Source organism: Passer domesticus, chromosome 30 (genome assembly GCF_036417665.1).
Source record: "Passer domesticus isolate bPasDom1 chromosome 30, bPasDom1.hap1, whole genome shotgun sequence".
In the NCBI taxonomy this organism is placed as follows: domain Eukaryota; kingdom Metazoa; phylum Chordata; class Aves; order Passeriformes; family Passeridae; genus Passer; species Passer domesticus.
Genome location: NC_087503.1, coordinates 1,613,693 through 1,634,672, shown reverse-complemented (window position 1 = coordinate 1,634,672; position 20,980 = coordinate 1,613,693). Strand labels below are relative to the sequence as shown.

Here is a 20,980-nt window from a genome sequence, read left to right as displayed (position 1 = left end):
CCGCTCTGTCGGCAGCACAAAGGCTTCAGCAGAACCACCACAGGCCAAGGGGCTTCTGGCCATTGTCCCTGCAGCACTGAACGCCTGGGCAGCTGGCTGAGTGCAAGCACCATTTTCCCCCTTCAGGGACCCCTCAGCTTGCTCTGCTGCTGAGCACAAGCATCTTTTTCACCGTTTCCTCTCTCTTGCCCTGCAGATCCTGGGCAGCAAAGAAAAGCTCCTGGGAGTCTGTGAATTATAACACATTCTATATTTACAGAAATTCAAAAGAGGAAAAAAAAAGAAAAAAGAAAAATCTTAAAAGATAAAGGAAAATTCCCACTGGCTAGGGTTGCCCCCACCAAGTGTGCCTTGCCCATCAGTTCTCCTCAGAGCTCCGACAATGCAGCCAGCCGAGCCCTGACAGATGAGGCCGACTCTTCCATGCCCTGCGCAGCTGATCTTGCAGCCTCTGGAAGATGGAATAGTGCCCACGCTGAATTGCCCGGAGGACATGCAGTGTTTGGAGTGCCAGCTCTGACACGGCACTGCTCATATCCTCCGTCAGGAGTTCAAGGGCTGCATGAGAGAGGAACAGAGCCACAGTCAGATCCCGGATCTGCACGGAGACGAGGAGAGCCCCCTGCCAGGGCCATCCCAGCCGGCTCTTGCCATGGTCAGGAGGGAGCAGGGACCAAGGGCATCAGCCCAAAGCTGCTGGCCAGGAATGCCCCACATGGCCCTGAAACCTCTGTGCGTTCAGCCCACGGGAGCAGAGCCCTCCACAGCCGGGGCAGGGCTTGCAGGTCTCCATGCCAGTCCCTGCTGTCAGCCCGCTGCCCTCACTCACCACTGCAGATCATCAGGAGCTCTCCTGGCTGCCCCCTGAGGTGCCGCCCGGCCATCCCTGTGAACACAGAGCCTGTCAGGGCGGCAGCGGCACAGCTCCCTGCCAGCGGCGCTGCCAGCGCTGCGGCCACACGCCCTGCTGGCCCGGCAGGGCTCAGCCCGGGCCCTTGCCGCACGCTGCCGCCCAAGGGCACGGCTGCCAGAGGGCGGCAGCAGCGCCCGGGCCAGGCGGGGCTCCACGGCGCCGGGCCCGGATGGCGCTGCCGGGGCAGCGGGCGGGGCTGGGGCCGAGCTGCGGCGGGCCGGGGAGGGAGCCCGGCCTCGGGGCTCACCCATGAACCTGATGGCCGCTTCTCGCAGGGGCTCCTGGGGGCTCTCCAGGTAGCGCAGGGTCCGGCGCAGCTGCTCGGCCGCTCGGCTCGTGTCCTCTGCCAGCTGCAGAGAGCGGCAGCAGGGAAGGCTCGGCGCGGGCTCAGCCCCTGTGGCGGGCGCTCCCTGCGCCCAGCCCCGGCCTCCCCTGCCCGCACAGCCCTGAGGCGCGGCCAGCAGCCGCTGGCGCCGGGCTCCGCAGGGGGCAGAGGGCCGGCTGCTGCCCGGGGAGCCGCGGGGCCGCCCCGCAGCCCCGCCGCGCCGGGGCTCCATGGGCACCCGGCTCGGGCCCACAGCAGCCTGGAGAAGAGCCCGTGCCGCCTCTGGGTGCAGCAGCGGGCAGGGGCACAGCTGCCAGCCCCGTACTCTGAGCACTGCGCTCAGGGGCTTTCTCCAGGCTGAGGCTGGGGATTCCAGGCCGTCCTTACCAAGACCTCAACAAACGCCAACAGCTTCTCTGTCTCCACCAGCTCTTTGAGATCCCTCCTCTTCAGGAACCCAGCCGCACAATGCAGCGTTTCCCGAGAAGCCTGGAGAGCAGCAGAGACCCAGAGATAGCCCCACAGCCCAGGACACAGGACTGACATCCCTGTGCCACAGCCTGGAGGAGGCTGCAGCTCGGGATGTGAGCAGGGCAGCCGGCAGCCCAGCCCCCTGCCAGGGGGACACCAGCAGCCCACGAGTCCTCACCTCGGCCACACGCTGATTCTCATCGTGGCAGTGGAAGAAGAGTGCAGGAAGGCTCTGGCACACCACTGACTTAAGAGGCTTTTTTCCCTCCTCTGCTACCAAATCCATCACCTTGAAGAAGAGGTCAAGGGAGAGCAGCTGCACATGGCTGTTGTCCTGAATGAAAGAAAAAAACTCAGTGCCATCTACTCCAGGCCCACCTGAAGAGTACAAAAATCCACAGTGCACAAAGTTTCAGGGCAGCACCCAGTGCCCGAGGCTGGGGATACAAAGCCTTACGTGGTTGAAGAGCAGCAGGAGAGCCTCAGCCAGCTTCGGGGCAGTGGTGCTGGATACCAGCATGTCTTTGCTCTTGAGCAAATTAGTGAACACAGAGAGCGTCATGCCCACCAGCTCTCCGTCTGCATCATCCAGCAGCTCCAGAAGGCTTGGAGACAGAGTGCCCATTCTCCTGGCCTGTGTGGAACACAAGGCTGAGCTGGGAAGCCATGGACGGCTGCAGCGCCAGCACCACCCTGGCACTGCAACCCCACCCTGCTGCTGCAGGGCCCACAGGCCAAAGGCCTGCCCCAAAGCAGTGGGGCAGGTGAGGCAGGAGAGCTGGGAGCAGCTGCCTCAGCTGCTGAAGCCCTGCCAGCCCATGGGGCTGCTTTCCCCAGCGCAGCTTCAGCCGCTGCCCCTTCTCACCATCGAGGGATCCTTGCTGAGCACCACGAGGCCTCTGAGTGCCAGGCGACACCTCTCCCTGCACTCGTTCCTCAGGTGCCTTGACATGATCTCCAGGATGATGTCAGCACATTCCCTCAAGTCCAGGCACTCGAGGACCTGAAAGGCACAGGGCAGTGACAGGGCACCCGGCCAGCAGGAGCCCGGAACCGCACAGGGCTGGGCCCAGGCAGCAGCACAGGGCACGGGCACCGTCCCAGGCAGCTGCGGCTACGAGAGGGCAGAGAGCTGGGAGGCAGCTCAGCCAGGCAGCGCTGGCCTTCAGGCTCACCTCCACAAGGAACGCCAGGCTGGGCAGATCCCAGTGTGGCTCCTCCCTGCTGAGCAGCCCAAGCAGGCGCAGAGCAATCCCAGAACACAAGGAGAGGGAGACACGGCGCATCTCTCTGGAAGGAGAAAAAAGACACCAAGAGCCTGAGGTGGGGGGACCAAACCTTGCCCAGGACTGACTCACAGAGGTCTGGTCTTTGCCCAGCATCCCTGGAGAGGATGTGAGCGCTGTGGGAGGTGGCCCCTTCGGGGCACCCTCCTCTCCCAGCCTTTTCCAGTCTCCTTGGCCGTCCCTTGGTGACAAGGCCCTCTGGCCCATGACCACAGGGACTGTGTGGGGCACCTGGGCACAGGGCACAAATGCTGGGGGCAGTGTGGAGGAGAAGGGGGTCTCACCTGGCCAGCAGACCCACGGCATAGTGCTGGGTGTGAGCACACAGCAGCGTGTCCCAGCCACACTTACGCTCCATAGCCATCACCTCCTGGTCACACTCCAGTCGGCAGAGCAGAGCCTTCATGGCCTGCACTGCAAACCTGTGTGCAGAGCAAAGCCCAGGTCACACTGGGAGCACTGGCACTGGCCACAAGGGCAGGGGAAGGACAGGAGGACTGGGACCTGCTGGGCTTGCTGGGAAGGCGGTGTTCCTCCTGGCACGCTCTCCAGAAGTTTTCAACTTCCTCTGGTGGCATCTGCTGCTGTGTGGTGATGACAACATGGAAGAGCAGAGCCACAAACAGGCGGGAGGAATGAAGGATCATGGCCTCATGGCATTGTGGCACAATGACCCAGATCACCAGAGTTGCCTGCAGAAGAAGCAGCCCAAGACAGCGCTCAGTGCCCTGGTGTCCATGGGGCAGGGCCCAAGGGCAGATGCAGGGGGAGCAGTGGGCCTAGTGCCCCCTGAGTCTGCCCCTAGACCAAGTTTCATCCCAGCGACTGAGGCAGGGAGAGGATGGAGAGCTGCTGGAGAGGCAACCAGGTGGCAAGCAAAGGCCAGTTCCAGAAACTCACAGCCAGGGCAAAAACGTCCTTGTTGTCCCCATCGGAGGTGCATGTGCTGTGAACAGGCCAATCCTCCATCACACAGAGCAGTGTTGCCAGCACCTTCTCCATTGTTGGTCGTGATGAGCCTATGGCTCTCCACATCATTGCAGCAGCTCTGTGGGATCAGGGCTCTGTGTCAGGGGAATCTCAGTCACAGTACCATGCCCTGTGCAGCTGTGGGGGCACAGGTGACTGAGCCCCGGTGCCCTGAGGGGCAGGGAGGGAGCATTGGCAGCAGGCTGGGCAAAGAGAGGGGCCCGAGGGTCCTGGAGCTCTCTACCTGTCTGGCAGAGCCCATTGGACAGGCTGTGATGGGCCACGGGCCCTAAAGGCTGGTGAGCCCTGAGCTCTCAAGGCACGTGGGCCCCGTACCTGTCACACGTTGGGGCACAGTGCAGGAGGGTCAGCGCCACGTCTGCAGGGTGTTCCTCAGCCAGCCTCACAATGTCACTGTGCAGCCTGGCATCCACAGTGACGTGGGACATGAGACTCTGGTGGATGTTCTTCACCATGGCTGGCACCTGGAGGAGGCATGGGGAAGACCTGGAGCGCTGTCTATGGGAGCAACTTCCCCAGTTTCCCCCCAAGAAGTGCCTCCTTTCCCGTCACAATCTACTGGCCTCAAAGGCTGAGGGGGCCCAGTGACCGAGGCTTGAGGGGACACACGGCCCTGGGAGGCCTCCAGTCCTGGCCCCAGGCTGCTTACCTGCTGCTGATAAGGAACAGCACTGTCCTGGAAAAAATCCACAGTGGAAGCACAAATCTCAGGGGGAGTGGGCATGGCTCCAGTATTTTTCAAGGCCTCAATCTCTTCATTGTCAGTGTTTTTTATGACTCCATCCTCAGTCACTGATGTGGGAAGAGCCTGTGGCCAGGTTTCAGTCCCTGAGGTGTCCAAGTCTTGCGAGAGCCCAGCTGAATCTGGGCTGACATCAGGCTCTGCTTGGAGCTGGGTCAGCCCCGAGTCAGGCTCGGCTGGGCCCTCAGCTGCTGTGGTGTTGGTCTTTCTACGCCGAATGTGCGGGAATTTTCGGAACATCTGCCAAAGAATAAAGGACAGGGAAGCCAGGAATGCTCCAAGTGTAGTGCTTGGCTGAGCAGGGACAGCAGGCCCAGCCCAGGTGGGCATGGCTGCAGGTACCTGCGCTGTTCTGCGGAAGCGGCCACGGCTGGATTGCTGCTCTTGTGTGCGCTCCACGGCTGCATCTGGCAAAGAGCGAGCACAGCCAGAGCTGAGGGGCTGCGGGAGAGGCCGGAGAACACAGCCCAGCCCTGCGCTCCCCAGGCAGGGACAGCCCCGGGATGCCCCAGGGGGATGGAGCACGGCCACTGCGGGGTGTCTGCCTGGGCCCTCTTCCGTCCTGTCCATGGGCATGGCCCCAGGGGATGGGATGGGATGGGATGGGATGGGATGGTATGGGATGGGATGGGATGGGATGGGATGGGATGGGATGGGATGGGATGGGACGGAATGGGGCCAGGCTGGCTGCAGGCTCCAGTCCTACGGCCCAGCTCTGCCACTCACCGTCCTGCAGTGTCTGGATCTGCTCTGGCTCTTCAAGTTGCTCTCCTGAAGCAGCTCCAGGGCCTTTCTTATTTTTCCCCCGGAAGCATTTGAACCGGCTGAAAAATCTGCCTGCCATTCCACCTTCCAGCCTTGAAGGCACCTTCTAGAGAGATGCCTCAGGATATTGCCAAGTCAGCAATTTCAGTTGTGCCTTGAAGATTTCTGAGACAGAGAGGTCTCAGGGTAGCTGCAGGACAGCAAGTCCTGCACTCTAGTCTTGGGCGCTCCTGCCACAATGACAGGAGATTCCTGGTAAATTACTCAGGTCAGCAAGTCCCACAGTCTGGCCTTGAGGTCAGCTGCAGGAACAACACCTCAGAAAAGCTCTGGGTCAGACAGGAACGAGTGCGCTGTGCGGGGGCTCCTCACAGCACCACTCTGTCCCGTCCTGTCCCGTCGCCTGCTCCGAGCGCTGTGGAGTGTTCTTGTCACCCCCAGCTCCTATGTCACCACGTGTCACAAAGGACACATTCCTCCATTCCATGCCACGGTGACCGTGCTGCAGCGTGTCACAAAGGAACCTTGCACACACTGCCACCTGCCCTGGGGCCGCCCCCAGCCCACCCAAAGTGGCCCCGGTTGGCAGGAATCCCTGGCCCCAAGTGTCTAAGGCAGCCCGACAGGATCTTTAGGAAGGGCTCAGCCCATCAGCAAACGCTGCCCTGCTCTGCAGGCTCAGGGCAGCAGAAGGAGCCCCCAGGGCTGCCGAGGCAGCCGCGCTGGCAAGGGCACAGGGCCTTCCACGGAAGCTGGCACGGCCTCCTTGGGACACGTCCCGGCTGCTGGCCATCCTAAACCCGCGGCTGTGACAGGCACAGGGAACGTGTGGGCCAGGGCACCAATGCTGCTCTGAGCCCTGGGGCCCGGGCAGCGCTGCCATCAGCAGGTGTGGCAGAGTGCTCACCCAAGCAGAGCTGCCACCCCCCGAGCCCTGGCAGCACTGCAGCCCCTCTCCTGCCCCAGAGACCTGTGCCCCAGGGGGCTTGTGTGCCACAGGGAGCCAAAGCCCACGTGCACTGGGGGCTGTGCTCCTCCCTGCAGGGGCTGTTGGCAGGAGCACCTGGAGCACTGCTGCACCACTTGGTGTCTGTGAGAAGGCAGAGGCTGTTAGTCAGTCCTGAAATGATTTGCTCATGGAAGGGATTGGCAGTAGCACCACAACACCATCAGCTGCTGAGTTTCCCTGGACAATTGGATTGTTCAGGGGCACTGTAGTGTTTCATTGTGATCTTCTGTCAGTTCTTCTGGGAAAAACACTAGCCCAGTCTGTGATGTTCAGTGCTCCATTTGCTGTGTGTCTGTCTATGTCTTAGCTGATGCAAAGCAAATATTTCCTCCAGATCCAAAGAGCTGTGCCTGAAAATTCACAGAGCTACATCCATTTCTGATTTTTTTAAAAAGTTTTCCAGAGCCCGCTGATAATTTTCAAGGTTTTCAGAGAACCACAGAATAATGAGGTTGGAAGCCATGTCTAGGATCATCAAGTCCAACCTATGCCCCAACACCTCAATTAGACTATAGTACCAAATGCCATATTCCACCATTTTTAAAACACATCCAAAGATACTGATTCCACCACCTCCCTGGGAAGAACATTCCAGTACTTTATTATTCTTTTGGTTAACTTTTTTTTCCTAATATCCAACCTGTACCTTCCCTGACGTATCTTGAGACTGTGTCCTCTTGTTCTGTCAGTCGCTGCCCGGTGGAAGAGACTGACCCCCACCTGTCTACAACCTCCCTTCAGGAAGTTGTAGAGAGCAATAAGGTCACCTCTAAGCCTCCGTTTCTCCAGGCTAAACAACCCCAGTTCCTTCAAACATTCCTCATAGGGCTTGTGTTCCAAGGCCCTCACCAGCCTTGTTGCCCTCCTCTGGACGTGCTCAAGCATCTCAACATCCTTCCTAAACTGAGGGGCCCAGAACTGGACACAGCACTCAAGGTGCGGCCTCACCAGCGCCGAGTACAGGGCAAGAATGACCTCCCTGCTCCTGCTGGCCACACAATTCCTACTGCAGGCCGGGATGCCATTGGCCTTCTTGGCCACCAAGGCACATTGCTGGCTCATATTCAACCGGCTGTCAACCAGCACCCCCAGGTCCCTTTCTGCCTGAACACTGTCCAGCCACACTGTCGCCAGCTTGTAACATTGTAGGGGATTTTTGTGGCCAAAACGTAGAACTCGGCACTTAGACTTATTAAACTTCATGCTGCTGGACTCTGCCCATCCATCCAACTGATCCAAGTCTCTCTGCAGAGCCCTCCTTCCTTCCAGGAGATCAACACAAGCTCCCAGCTTAGTGTCAGCTGCAAATTTACTAATGAAGGACTCGATGCCCTCATCCATGTCGTCTATAAAAATATGAAATAGGACTGGTCCCAGCACAGAGCCCTGAGGGACAGCACTGGTGACTGGCCGCCAGCTGGATGCAGCACCGTTCACCATCACTCTCTGGCCCGGCCATCCAGCCAGTTCCTAACCCAGCCAAGAGTGCTCCTGTCCAAGCCGTGGGCTGCCAGCTTCTCCAGGAGTGTGCTGTGGGAGACAGTATCAAAGGCCTTGCTGAAGTCTAAATAGACCACATGCACAGCCTTTCCTGCGTCCACCAGGCGGGTCAGCTGGTCACAGAAGGAGACCAGGCTGGTCACACATGGCCTACCCTTCGTAACCCCTGATGACTGGCTCTGATACCCTGGCCATGCTGTAAGTGCTGTGTGATAGCACTCAGTGTGAACTGTTCCATCTTACCTGGTACTGAGGTCAGGCTAACTGGCCTGTAATTGCCAGGATCCTCCTTACCACCTTTTTTGTAAACAGGTGTCACATTGGCCAGTTTCCAATCATCTGGAACCTCACCAGTGAGCCACGTCTCCTGGTAAATGATGGAGAGCGGCTTGGCAACCTCATCTGCCAGCTCCCTCATCACCCTAGGGTGAATCCCATCTGGTCCCATTGATTTTTAAATATCCAAGTGTCCCAGCAGTTCTCTGACTGCCTCCTCTTGGATAATAAGAGGACCATTCTGATCCCTGGCACCACCTACCAACCCTTGAGGACAGTTGTCATGAGGATAAGCTGTCTTACCACTAAAGACTGAGGTGAAGAAAACATTAAGCACTTCCGCCTTTTCCGCATCTTTAGTAACTAGTTTGCCTGCTCCATCCAATAAGGAACCGAGGTTGGTTATACCCTTCCTTTTACCATTAATATATTTGTAAAAACTTTTTTTATTATTTTTAACAGAAGTTGCCAAGTTGAGTTCAAACTGAGCTTTGGCCTCCCTAATTTTTTTTCTACATGCCCTGGCAGCACCCTTAAATAATTCCTCAGAAATCACTCCCTCCTTAAAAAGATGATACATCTTTTTCTTATTTCTAAGTTCCTTCAAAACCTCATTACTCATCCAGACTGGACGTTTGCCTCGTCTACTCATCTTTTGGCACACAGGGACAGTCTGTTCTTGTGCCCTCAAGATCTCTGCTTTGAAGCACACCCATCTCTCCTGGACTCCTTTGTTTTTAAAGGCTGTTTCCCAAGGAATTCTCTGGACAAGTCTTTTAAATAGGCCAAAATCTGCCCTCCGGAAGTCCAGTGTAGAGATCTTATTGATATTCCTCCTTATTTCACCAATTATTGAGAATTCTATAGTTTCATGATCACTATGCCCCAAGCGGCCTACAACCTCCACATCACCTACCAGTCCATCTCTATTTGTAAACAATAGGTCTAACATAGCCCCTCCCCTGGTGGGTTTGCCCACCAGTTGTGACAAAAAGTTATCCTCCACACATTCTAAAAACCTTCTAGATTGCTGGTTTTTTGCTGTATTGAGTTCCCAGCAGATGTCTGGTAGGTTGAAGTCACCTACAAGAACAAGGGCTGATGATCCTGAGACTTTGTTCAGTTGTTTATAGAATAAGTTGTCCACCTCTTCATCCTGGTTGGGTGGACGATAGCAGACTCCCAGTAGGATGTCAGCCTTGTTGGCCTTCCTCTTAATTTTCACCCATAGGGACTCAACTTCATCATCATTAGTCTCAATACCTGTGACATCCAAAACCTCCCTAATATAAAGGGCCACCCCTCCACCTCTTCTCCCTTTTCTGTCTTTTCTGAAGAGCTTGTAGCCATCCAGTGCAGTGCTCCAACTATGTGAGTCATCCCACCACGTTTCTGTGATGGCAACTACATCATAGTCCTGCTGATGCACCATGGCCTCCAGCTCTTCTTGTTTGTTACCCATGCTGCATGCATTGGTATACATGCATCTCAGCTGGGCTGCTGATTTCTCCCCTAACACAGTCTTACCACCCCTGGGCCTGCTTCCAAACAGCCCAGCTGCATCCCCTTCCCCCTTCAAACCTAGTTTAAAGCCCTCTCAATAAGGTCTGCCAGTTCATGAGCTAAAAACCTCCTACCCTTAACAGAGAGATGTACCCCATCTGATTCCAATAGAGCAGGTGCCATAAAGGTTGCTCCATGATCAAAGAATCCAAAATTTTGCCGATAACACCAACCCTTGAGCCATTTGTTAATGATATGAGTTTTCCTATTCCTTTCATTATTTTTCTCTGCCACCAAAGGGACTGAGCAGAACACTACCTGTGCACCTGTCCTATCAACCACTTGACCCAGTGCCCTAAACTCCCTTTTAATCACCTTGACACTCCTCTTTTCAATCTCATCACTGCCAGCTTGGAGTATCAGCAGTGGGTAATAATCAGAGGACTGAATCAGCCTAGGAAGTTTCTCAGTGATGTTTCGTACCTGGGCCCCAGGGAGGCAGCAGACCTCCCTGTGGGATGGGTCAGGTCGACATACGGGGCCCTCTGTCCCCCTCAGAAGGGAATCACCCATCACGATTACCCTTCTTTTTTTCTTGACATTAGAGGTGGTAATCCTCTTTTTAGGCAAGTCATAATTGGGAGGCTCACTGGGTAGATGATTTTCCTCTAAATCATCTCTCTGGCTGTCTAGATCCAGTGCCTCATACCTATTCTGAAGTGGCACCTGGCTAGGGGATGGGGGGCAGGAGGGGTTTTTTGTTATTACCACCCCGAGCAGGGACCCATTTCCACTCCCCTTCATCTACCAGGTGCCCCTCTATTGCCTGAGAGTGAAAGACACATGAGCCCTCTGACTCCTGGTGGGCCTCCCTTAAAGATGTAAGGGCTGAACTCCACCAGTCTATTTCCTTTTCACTATCCCTGATACTCCTTAACCTTTCAACTTCTTCCCTAAGCTCAGCCACTAGCGAAAGGAGGTCATTCACTTGTTCACACCTCAGGCAGGCCTTCTCCATAACATCCCCTGAAGCCACTGATAAGCTCAAACACTCCGGGCAGGAATGGGTCTGTACGGACACATCCTTTTTGGAGGGCTCTACTTGGTCATATACACTTGTACCAACCACGGATTTTGACCGGGTTAAAACCATTGCTTAGGAGAAAGCCCAAGATCAATCAACCAATAAAACAATACTTCACCAAACTAGCTGGAACCTGCAGCCCTGCCTGCTTGCCCTGCCTGCGGGAAGTGCTGTGACCCTGTTTGCCTGCTCCTGTTCACCGCACTCCGGGTCGCCGTGCTCCCCAGAGGTCTCTTACAATGGGTCACTCCGGAACAAGGAAGCTCCACCTCCTGCTCCTGAGTGGCTCACAAAGCAATTAAGGTCATTAAAGTCCTTGTGCTGTGTCTGTGCTGCTGAGCTGGGCTGGGCTCCTGGCACAGAGGCAGCTCCTGGTAAGCAAGAAGAGCTTCAAAAGCACATTTCTCTTGATGAGCAGCTCTTCTGCCAGCCCAGCAGGGCTGGGGCACTGCCTGCAGCCAGCCCGGGCACAGCCCAGAGGCAGAGAGAGCTTCAATCAGTCAGGGCTGGGAAGGTGCTGAGAAGTGCCTGGGGCAGAATCACTGCCAGCCCTTGGCACAGGAACCTCTGGCTGCAGGACAATGCAGCTGCAGCTCCTGGAGCCATCTCCTAAAGCTGGAACATCCCAATGCCTGCAGACTCTATGAGTACATTCTCTGATTGTCTCTTGTGCAGAGCAGCCAGGGGTGCCCAGGGCTGTCCTGCAGAGCAGGCTCCTGCAGCCCAGGGCGCTGTGCTGGTGCAGGGACTCTGCTGCCTGCCAGGGACAGCTCTCAGCCGGCCCTGGCAGCTGCTCCCAGCACTGGGGGACAGGATCTGGGGGGGAGGAGACAGCTGGTAAGGCTTGGAAGTGTTCTCCTTGTGTGGTGAGGATGCTGCATTGTTCAGGATTGCTCCCAGCATAACATTTAACTGCCGAACATCTACAAGTAGATTATACAGCTAACACAGCTAGTCAGGGGCTGGATAAAAGGGAAAATCCTGCTTTTTAAATCTACTGCTGTTGGTTGCTTGGATCGGAAATTCCATATAGATGTTAATCTCTTAGTTCAGGTGAAGAAAAATAAAAACAATTTTCTCAAATCTGAACAAACCAGGCAGTGACAGCAATCACCACAGTTCACTTTAAAGGCAGCATCAGTGTCAATTTTCCAGCCTGCTCAGGGTTGCACTGATGTTGCCATCAGAGCCTGCAGAGCCAGAGCTGCCCCTGGGCAGTGCCAGAGCTGGGAGGGGTCTGCCGGGCAGAGCTGAGCCCCCAGGGCTGGGCTGGGCTCTGGCAGCACTGGCAGGACCCAGCCCTGGGCACAGGGAAGCAGCTGCTGGCAGGAACAGCTCCAGGCAGCAGAGCCCTGGGCAGGCAGTGGGGGGAAAGTGTCCCCAGCCCGTGGTGGGATATTTAAAATCCTCTCCTAATGCAACTATTCTATGATTAATTTTTATACAGATCCCCATGCCAAGGCACCACAAATGTCCAACAGCAGCTCCATCAGCCACTTCCTCCTGCTGGCATTGGCAGACACGCGGCAGCTGCAGCTCCTGCACTTCTGCCTCTTGCTGGGCATCTCCCTGGCTGCCCTCCTGGGCAACGGCCTCATCATCAGCGCCGTAGCCTGCGGCCACCACCTGCACACGCCCATGTTCTTCTTCCTGCTCAACCTGGCCCTCAGCGACCTGAGCTCCATCTGCACCACTGTCCCCAAAGCCATGCACAATTCCCTCTGGGACACCACCACCATCTCCTACACAGGATGTGCTGCACAGCTCTTTTTCTTTGTCTTTTTCATCTCAGCAGAATTTTCCCTCCTGACCATCATGTGCTACGACCGCTACGTGTCCATCTGCAAACCCCTGCACTACGGGACCCTCCTGGGCAGCAGAGCTTGTGCCCACATGGCAGCAGCTGCCTGGGCCAGTGCCTTTCTCTATTCACTGCTGCACACGGCCAATACATTTTCTCTGCCCCTGTGCCATGGCAATTCCCTAGGCCAGTTCTTCTGTGAAATCCCTGCAATCCTCAAGCTGTCGTGCTCCAAATCCTATCTCAGGGAACTGGGGCTACTTATGGGTAGTGCTTTTCTGTTATTTAGTTGTTTTGTGTTCATTGTTTTCTCATATGTGCAGATCTTCAGGGCAGTGCTGAGCATCCCCTCTGAGCAGGGACAGCACAAAGCCTTTTCCACCTGCCTCCCTCACCTGGCTGTGGTCTCACTGTTCATCAGCACTGGTATATTTGCTCACGTGAAGCCCCCTTCCATCTCCTCCCCATCCCTGGATCTGGCCCTGTCAGTTCTGTACTCGGTGGTGCCTCCAGCCCTGAATCCCCTCATCTATAGCCTGAGGAACGAGGAGCTCAAGGCTGCTGTGAGGAGGCTGATGACTAGATGATTTCAGGAACATGAAACTCTTGGGCAATATCTGCAAACCACTTGTAATAAAAGTCACCTTTGATACTTCTTCTTGGTTTGGTTGTGGGGTCTTTTATTCCTTGGTTAAGTGTTCTCATGTTGTCCTCAAAGAGATGTCATTTTCTGTGTGATTTCTCACTTTGTTTCTCTCCACCTTCCCTGTGACCACACACTTTGTCAATCATGGGCTGATCTCTTGGTGGCTTGAAAGGAACTCAAGCGTCTCCCAGCAGAGTTTTCTGCAGAGATGCCCTTTTGTTGCCTCCTCTGGAGCTGCAGCAGCAATGTCTGTGTGCAGAGCTGGGGCAGATCACTGCTGGCACAGCAGCTGTGCCCAGCAGCAGCAGCAGCACTTGGTGTTGCCAGTGCTGCTGCCGTGGCCCTGCCCCGCTGCCCTGGTGGCCCTGGTGTTGCTGCAGGGCCTGAGTGCTCTCGGGGCCGGGCACAGTCCTGGGGGTGGCAGTGCCGGGGCTGCAGCAGGGACAGGCCATGGGCACTGCTGGGGCAGCGCTGATGCCTCAGGCCAGGGCCTGGGGGCTGCAGGCTCCTTGCCCAGGCTCTCTCAAGAACACGGCCAGCCCAATGCTCAGCACAGAAAAGCCCCAGGGTGAGCAGCCCCTGGCTGGCCGTGGGCAGGCTGGGGGCAAACAGCATGGCTGGGGCTCTGCAAGGGCCCTGGGGAAGACGGGAAGGAGCAGCAGAGCAGGGGCTGATCCATCCCCAGTGCACTGGACAGCCCAGGACAGCGTCCCAGAGCGTCCTGATGGAGCTGCCAACAACATCCCCCCTCTGCAGCCCTGGCCTCTCCCCCAGCTCACACAGGTGCCACATCCTTGCAGGCACAGCCACGGCAGCACTGGCTCAGAAGCCCCTGTTTGCATTGCACAGAGCAGGCAGGAGCACCCCCATGCTGCTGCTGTGGGGACATGAACCTGAGGGAGCACAAATGCCATCAGCTCCTGGGGCCAGCAAGGGCTGGGGGACACCAGGGAAACCACTCAGCTTTGTCCTGGCCTCTGCAGTCAGCCAGAAAGTTTGTTCCCATCAGCTGGGAGTTTCCTGTGCCACTGCAGATGCTGTTGCTCAGAGCCAGGGCTGCCAGGCAGCCACCCCCAAACTGCCCTCAGCATTTCCGTTTCATCACCTCTGTTTTCTTTACTCTTTCCTGCTACAAATTTCTTCTTCTTGCCCACCCCTGTTCCCTCCCCTGCAAACAGCCCATCCATGTTTGCCCTTTCCTCTCTGGCCCCACTCCCCATTGCAGTTCCTGACTTGGCACCATGGGAACGTCCCTTGGGCAGCAGGATCATCCTCCAAGTGCTGCAGGAATTGTCTGCAGGCTCCTGTAGTGCCTGGTGCTGCTCCCTTGCCATAGGCACCCCAGGCCAGGGGAGAACATCTGGGCTGCTGTGTCTGCTTGTGGGGCTCCCTGTTCTGGGCAATGAGGAGGAGCTGCAGAGGCTCTGCAGGACTGACAGGATGGGCTTTGGGGCTGGCAGGAGAAGCTGAGGCACCTGGGCTGCTGGAGCTTCTGAACCGGAGATCCAGGGCTCATCCTGCAACTTCTGCAAGAGTGGTTTCAGAGAATCCCAGAATCAGCAAGGCTGGAGAAGGCCTTGGAGATCATGAAGTCCAACCTGTGCCCTGACACCGCCTTGTCTCCCTGAGCCTCCTCTTCTCCAGGATAAACAACCCAGCTCCCTCAGTCGCTCCTCAAAGGACTTGTGTTTCCAGACTCCTCACCAGCCTTGTTGCCCTTCTCTGGACATGCTCCAGCCCCTCCATGTCCTTCTTAAATTGGGGGCCCTAGGACAGCAAACAGCACTTGAGGTGCTGCCCAACCAGTGCTGAGCACAGGGGAAGAATCACTGCCCTGCTCCTGCTGGCCACACCATTCCTGATCCAGGCCAGGAGCCATTGGCCTTCTTGGCCACCTGGGCACACTGCTGCCTCATGTCCAGCCTGCTGTCCATCAGTCCCTGCAGGTCCCTTTCTGCCTGGCTGCTGTCAGCCACTCTGTCCCCAGCCTGTAGTGCTGCAGGGGTTGTTGTGGCCAAAGTGCAGGACCCGGCACTGGGACTTGTTAAACCTCACATTTTTGGATTTGGGCCCTGGATCCAGCCTGTCCAGGGCCCTCTGCAGAGTCCTCCTACCGTCCAGCACATCCACACTCACACCCAGATGGTGTCATCTGCAAATTTGCTGATGCTGGACTCAGTCCCCTCATGCAGATCATCAGGGCAGATATTGAAAGCCACCCTGGCTGGCTCTGATCCCTCGGCCATCCTGTGGGTACCCTGTGATGGCTCTCAAGGTGATCTGTTCCATAACCTTGCTGGGCACCCAGGTCAGGCTGACAGGCCTGGAGTTCCCCAGATCCTCCTTCCAACCCTTCTTGGGGATGGGCTCACACTGGCACCTCCAGTGCTCTGGGACCTCCCTGGTGTGCCAGGACTGATGGTAAATGATGGAGAGCAGTTTGGGGAGCCCATCCACCAGCTTCCTCATCCTCCTGGGATGGATCCCATCTGGTCCTGGGGACACCTGTGAGCACCTGAGTGGCTCAGCAGGTCCCCAGGTGCTTCCTCCTGGATTGCAGGGGCTGTTCAGCTCCCTGTGCCCATCTACCAGCTCAGGAGAACACTTCTCCTGAGGGTGGCCTGTCTTACTGTTGAAAACTGAGACAAAGAAGGGGTGAAGTACCTGAGCCTTTTCCTCATCTTTTGTAACCATATCCCCCACAATAAGAAATGCAGGTTGCCCTTAGCCCTCTTTTTACCATTAATGTACTTATAAAAACATTTTTATTATCCTTCACAGAAGAATTCAAGTTGTCCTAACTGAGCTTTTACCGCTCTAATTTTCTTTCTGCATGACCTAACAACATCCTTAAATATTTCTTGATTTACCTGCCTCTATGTCCAAAGGTGATGCACCCTCTTTTTAACCCCTAAATTCCTGCAAAAGCTCCATGCCCAGCCCGGCCATTCACTTCTTCCTCTGGGTCATCTTTCTGCACAAAGGGACAGCCTACTCTTGCTCCATCAAGGTTTCTTTGCTGAAGTGTGTCCATCCTTCCTGGAACCCTGTGTTTTTACGGGCTGTTTCCCTTAAAAGAATCAGTTCCTGATTTGGTACTCCCCAAATCTGCATCCTCAATTCGGCCTAAGTCTGCCCTTAAAAGTCCAGGGTAGAAGATTTATTGATGCCCTTCCTTCTTTCATGGAATATTTAAAAACTCAATAATATCATGGTGACTGTGCCCCAAACAGCCTCTGACCAGCACTTCTCCCACCAGCCCTTCTCTGTTTGTGAACAGCAGGAGACAGAGCTTTCCTTGGGAGTGGGAATTGCAGGAAACATCCCCAAAGTGCAGCTTGGAAGGTTCAGCCTGGAGCTGAGGAGAAAGCAAAGTCCCTGCCAGGGTAGAATTGTGGTGCTCGAGGTGTGGCAGCGTGAGGCTGGGCCATGGCCGGCTCTGTGTGCCAGGAGCCGGCAGCACTGGGTGCAGGGAGCCCAGGGAGGGCACAGAAACGCTGGCTGAGAAATGCTGGGGCACAGCGAGAGGGGCGAGTGCAGCCGGCCAGGGCACAGGAGCAGCACGCGCAGGGGGCACAGCCTGCAGGACAGATGGCCAAGGGCTGGGCAGGGCTGGCAGGGCCACAGGCACCCAGGCCTTTGTGCCCTGGGCTCGGGCAGCGCCTCTGGAGGCCCCACAGCAGGAACTTTCCTGGCAGGGGCTGCACTTTGGCTCTCCCTCGACCTCCCTGGCCAGGCTGGCAGGGGCTGCAGGTTTATGGCATTTGTCCTTGCTGCCCCTCGCATCCCCCTGCCCCACAGAGAGCCCCGAGCCACCCGTGAGGGACAGGCCCTGCTGGCCCAGGCTGGGCTCAGGGCTTGGCCTTTCTGCTTCTCCCAGCCAGCCCAGGCCTTGCTCAGCATTGCAGTTCCCTGCCCAGAGCCTTGGACTCCCCGCACTCCTGGCCTCAAGGATCTGCTCTCAGCAGTCCCTGGGGAGCCTTTGGCACTCCCTGCCCTCACTGGGGCCCAGCCATGCTCCAAGGGACTTGGAGTTTTGCTGCTGACTCCTTGAGCAGCTTCTTCATCCTTCCCTCAGTGCCTGAGGCTCCTGGACACAGCCCCAAATCCACTGTGGGGCTGATTAAAACACAGAAAGCCCTCAGGAGCTCTTTGTCTCCTTTCAATTGTCTTCAAGTCTCCAGGGCTTGTGCAGTGATTGGAGTCAGTTTGGAGTTCTGTTAAGGAGGAAAATGTCGAAGTGCACCAAACACATGATGTTTGGATTTAATCATATGGGCAGTTTTCTATTTATCAGTTCAGAAAAGAGGTGATAGAAACATTCCTGAAGTGATCTTGATGCTGAATGTCTCCTTAGGAGGTCTGGGCACGGAGAAGAACAAGCCCCTTTTGGGCTGACCCTGTTTGTACAGCCTGCTGCTCACCCCAGCCTCACCATGTCTGACATGGCCCACCTGGGACTGACATCCTAAAGCATGCAAAAATGTTGCTGTAATTTATTATTTTATTTTATTCTGTATCAAATTATTTTGTGTTATTATTTAACTACGTATATATTTATTATATTCATTTCTATTTATAATAATAACATTGTTTTTTCTTACCTAGTTTTTATGTTGTGAAATACAAAGCTATGTTTTGTGTCAGGTACATACAGGCAACCTGTGTATCTGTGATTGGGATATGTGTGGAAACTGACCGTGGGACAGTTACAAAGACAATTCTAATAAATAACTGAGGAAGTAAAGCATGGAAGAAGGCCTTTGAACCTATCCTTTGTTCGCAATTAACCTTTATAATTCTTCAGCTGATTTAGGACCATTCAAATTAAAGCTTTAAGGATGTTGCTGCTTGACAGGAACTTTCTGCTTCTAGCTAAAATGAGTTTTGCAATAATAACCTTTTGAAGTATCATTTTAGAGTATTGCTTGTAGTAAGGATCTTTGGAACTGTAGCTTTAGAATATATCAAAAGGAAACATGCTTATCTCAACACCTTAACAAAACAGTGAAAAGCAGCTTGAGAAAGGAAGATGAACATCAACTCTATCAAGGACTGATAGTTTCAACAAAGGGAAGCTGGACATCACTGTTATGAGATTTACAGTCCTTGCAATTAAAAGGTGGACCCACATCTGGAATCTGGACCTCACCAGCTGGGAGACTTCTTTCAGAAGCCAGATCCCACCATACGGGGATACTCTTTTCTGAGATACATCCTGAGAAAAACTAAATCACAATAGTGTATAGAATTGTGACATAAAAATTTGGAACAGAAACTGCTGAGAAAGCTTATGAGTACCCCTATAAATATCTGTAAGCCCCAACTATCGGCGTGCAGTTGGAGGGAAAATTTCCCCCACTGTACCCAGTGCTGTTTTGCTCATACTTTACCATATTAATTAATAAATTGATTGCTCCTTGAATATTGGCCTAGTCAAGCTTCTCATTTATAACATTTCACATCCTTTTCTCTTGGATGCAGTTGGCAAACTTTCTCATGCTGGCTGCCCAAGGGCAGTGTGCTTCTGCTATCAGGCACGTTCACAGAGTGTTTGCAAGCATGCTTCTAAATCCACAGAATGTCCATTGTTTTGCCTGCAGGGCTGTGCACATAGGCCACAGTGTCTGCCCAAAATGCTCTCTAACAGGGAAGTCTTTTCCTGAACTAGTAGGGGGAGGGGCTGCTTGAACTTGCTTTCTAGACGGACCCTTTTGGAGGTTTCCTCCCAAAATTTGCCCTAAACCAGCACAATCCGTTAAAATGAAAACTTCACCAGTAGCACAATTCTACAGCCCACCAGCAAAAACAAAGGATGTGTAAAGTTCTCCAAACATTTGTCCTGCTTTGCTGCAAAAGTCGTGCTGCACACACAGTGCAGTGTGGAAAGCCAAGAGAAGCTGCAGCTGGTGGCAAATCTTGGGACACAAGCTTGACCTTGTTCTCCATGAAAGGTTCTTGAGAAGAGCAGACAGGAGAAGATTCCTGGAAAACTGAAACAGCTTTCCAGAAGTGAAATGAAAGTGAGAGAAACATTCCAAGAAGTTTTCCTCCATTTATTTCTAGTCTGCCCTTTCCCATGTTGCACTACTTCTCTATCCCATTCATTCCAAATGCACCTCACCTCTTAAGATCGGTGACTTATCATGTTTTAGACACTCTAAAATACCATGAGACACACAACAGTTTTCCTTCCCCTGTTTTTACTGGAAAGCAACACTGCAGATGTAAGTGCAGTGCTTGGGTCAGGCAGGAATCCTACACCAAGGGAATGTGCCCCGACAGTGCTTGACCCGCAGCAAGGACAATGCACAGCAGCGATTGAGGGGATTCCTCTGCCAGCGTGCAGGAGTCAGGGCTCTGCACCTGGGCTCGACACTGCCAAGTTCCCGTGTTTGGACAGACTAAGGGGCTGTCCCGGGGCGCACAGGGCTCGCCCATGGGGCTCGTGGGGCTCGAGCGGGGAACGGACACGCGGACAAACGGCCCCGGGGCTTCAGTTGCAGCGGCGGCAGCAGCAGCAGCGGCAGCAAAAGCAGCGCAAGCAGAGAATCTAAAACACTCTTTTTCTTTCTCTTTTTCTCTCTTTCTCGCCCTTTCCCGCTGACGAGCACCCTTCCCTCCACGTCGATTTCCCGGCGTCCCCCTCCCCTCCCCTCCCCTCCCCTCCCCTCCCCTCCCCTCCCCTCCCCTCCCCTCCCCTCCCCTCCCCCCTCCCCTCCCCTCCCCTCCCCTCCCCTCCCCTCCCCTCCCCTCCCCTCCCCTCCCCTCCCCTCCCCTCCCCTCCCCTCCCCTCCCCTCCCCTCCCCTCCCCTCCCCTCCCCTCCCCTCCCCTCCCCTCCCCTCCCCTCCCCTCCCCTCCCCTCCCCTCCCCTCCCCTCCCCTCCCCTCCCCTCCCCTCCCCTCCCCTCCCCTCCCCTCCCCTCTCCTCTCCTCTCCTCTCCTCTCCTCTCCTCTCCTCTCCTCTCCTCTCCTCTCCTCTCCTCTCCTCTCCTCTCCTCTCCTCTCCTCTCCTCTCCCCGCCTCCCTCTCCCCGGGCCGGGCCGGGCCATGCCCCCGGCCCGCCCCCGGCCCCGGGCGGGGCTGCCCCGTGCCCGCCCCCGGCCGTCCCGCCGCCGCCTGGCCTCAGCCCGGCTCTGGCCGTGCTGGCGCTGGCGCTGCTGGGCGGGCGTCAATGCCTGGGGCTGGGGCGGCATCGCCGGCTTTTGGCTCCGCCTGGCCCGAGCCCGGCCCCGGCCCCGACGCAGGGTCCAGTCCCGGCCCCGACCCCGAGCCCGGCCCCGGCCCTGGTCCCGGCTCCTCCCGGGGCCCGCGGAGGACACAGGCGGCGCAGCCGCTTCCGCCGCCTCCGCGGGGGCTTGCCCGGCCCGAGCTCCGCCGCTCGGCAGCGCAGCCGCCGGGGCGGGTGGGGATGCCCGGCCCGGGGCGGGTGAGGGGCGCTCGGGGGCCATTGCTGGCCCCGGGCCGAGCGCTGACAGCCGCGTCCCGCCCGCAGGGAAGGCGCAGGAGGCCCTGCAGGAGCGGTACCGCCTGGGTTCCCTGCTGAGGCGCGGCAGATTCGGCAGCGTCTGCTCGGCGACGCGGCTCTCGGACGGCGCCCCGGTGAGCGGCGGGGCCGGCGGCGGGCGGAGAGGGAAGAGGGAGACAAGGACGAGAATGTCGGAGCGCA

General features: G+C 56.1%; 1 protein-coding gene and 1 pseudogene across 1 annotated transcript; one reads left to right on the top strand and one right to left on the bottom strand.

Moving 5' to 3' along the window:
- Positions 1–20,980, bottom strand: part of LOC135287561 (zinc finger protein 345-like) — a 737,501-nt pseudogene that overhangs the window by 650,900 nt on the left and 65,621 nt on the right.
- On the top strand, positions 12,335–13,300 carry LOC135287625 (olfactory receptor 14C36-like). The gene has a single exon (XM_064400899.1). The coding sequence runs from the start codon at positions 12,335–12,337 to the stop codon at positions 13,250–13,252; it is 918 nt and encodes a 305-aa protein (XP_064256969.1). The 3' UTR covers positions 13,253–13,300.

What these genes read in the sequence shown, in the direction of transcription:
- LOC135287625 (XM_064400899.1), top strand. Translation starts at nt 12,335, where the DNA reads ATGTCCAACAGCAGCTCCATCAGCCACTTCCTCCTGCTGGCATTGGCA.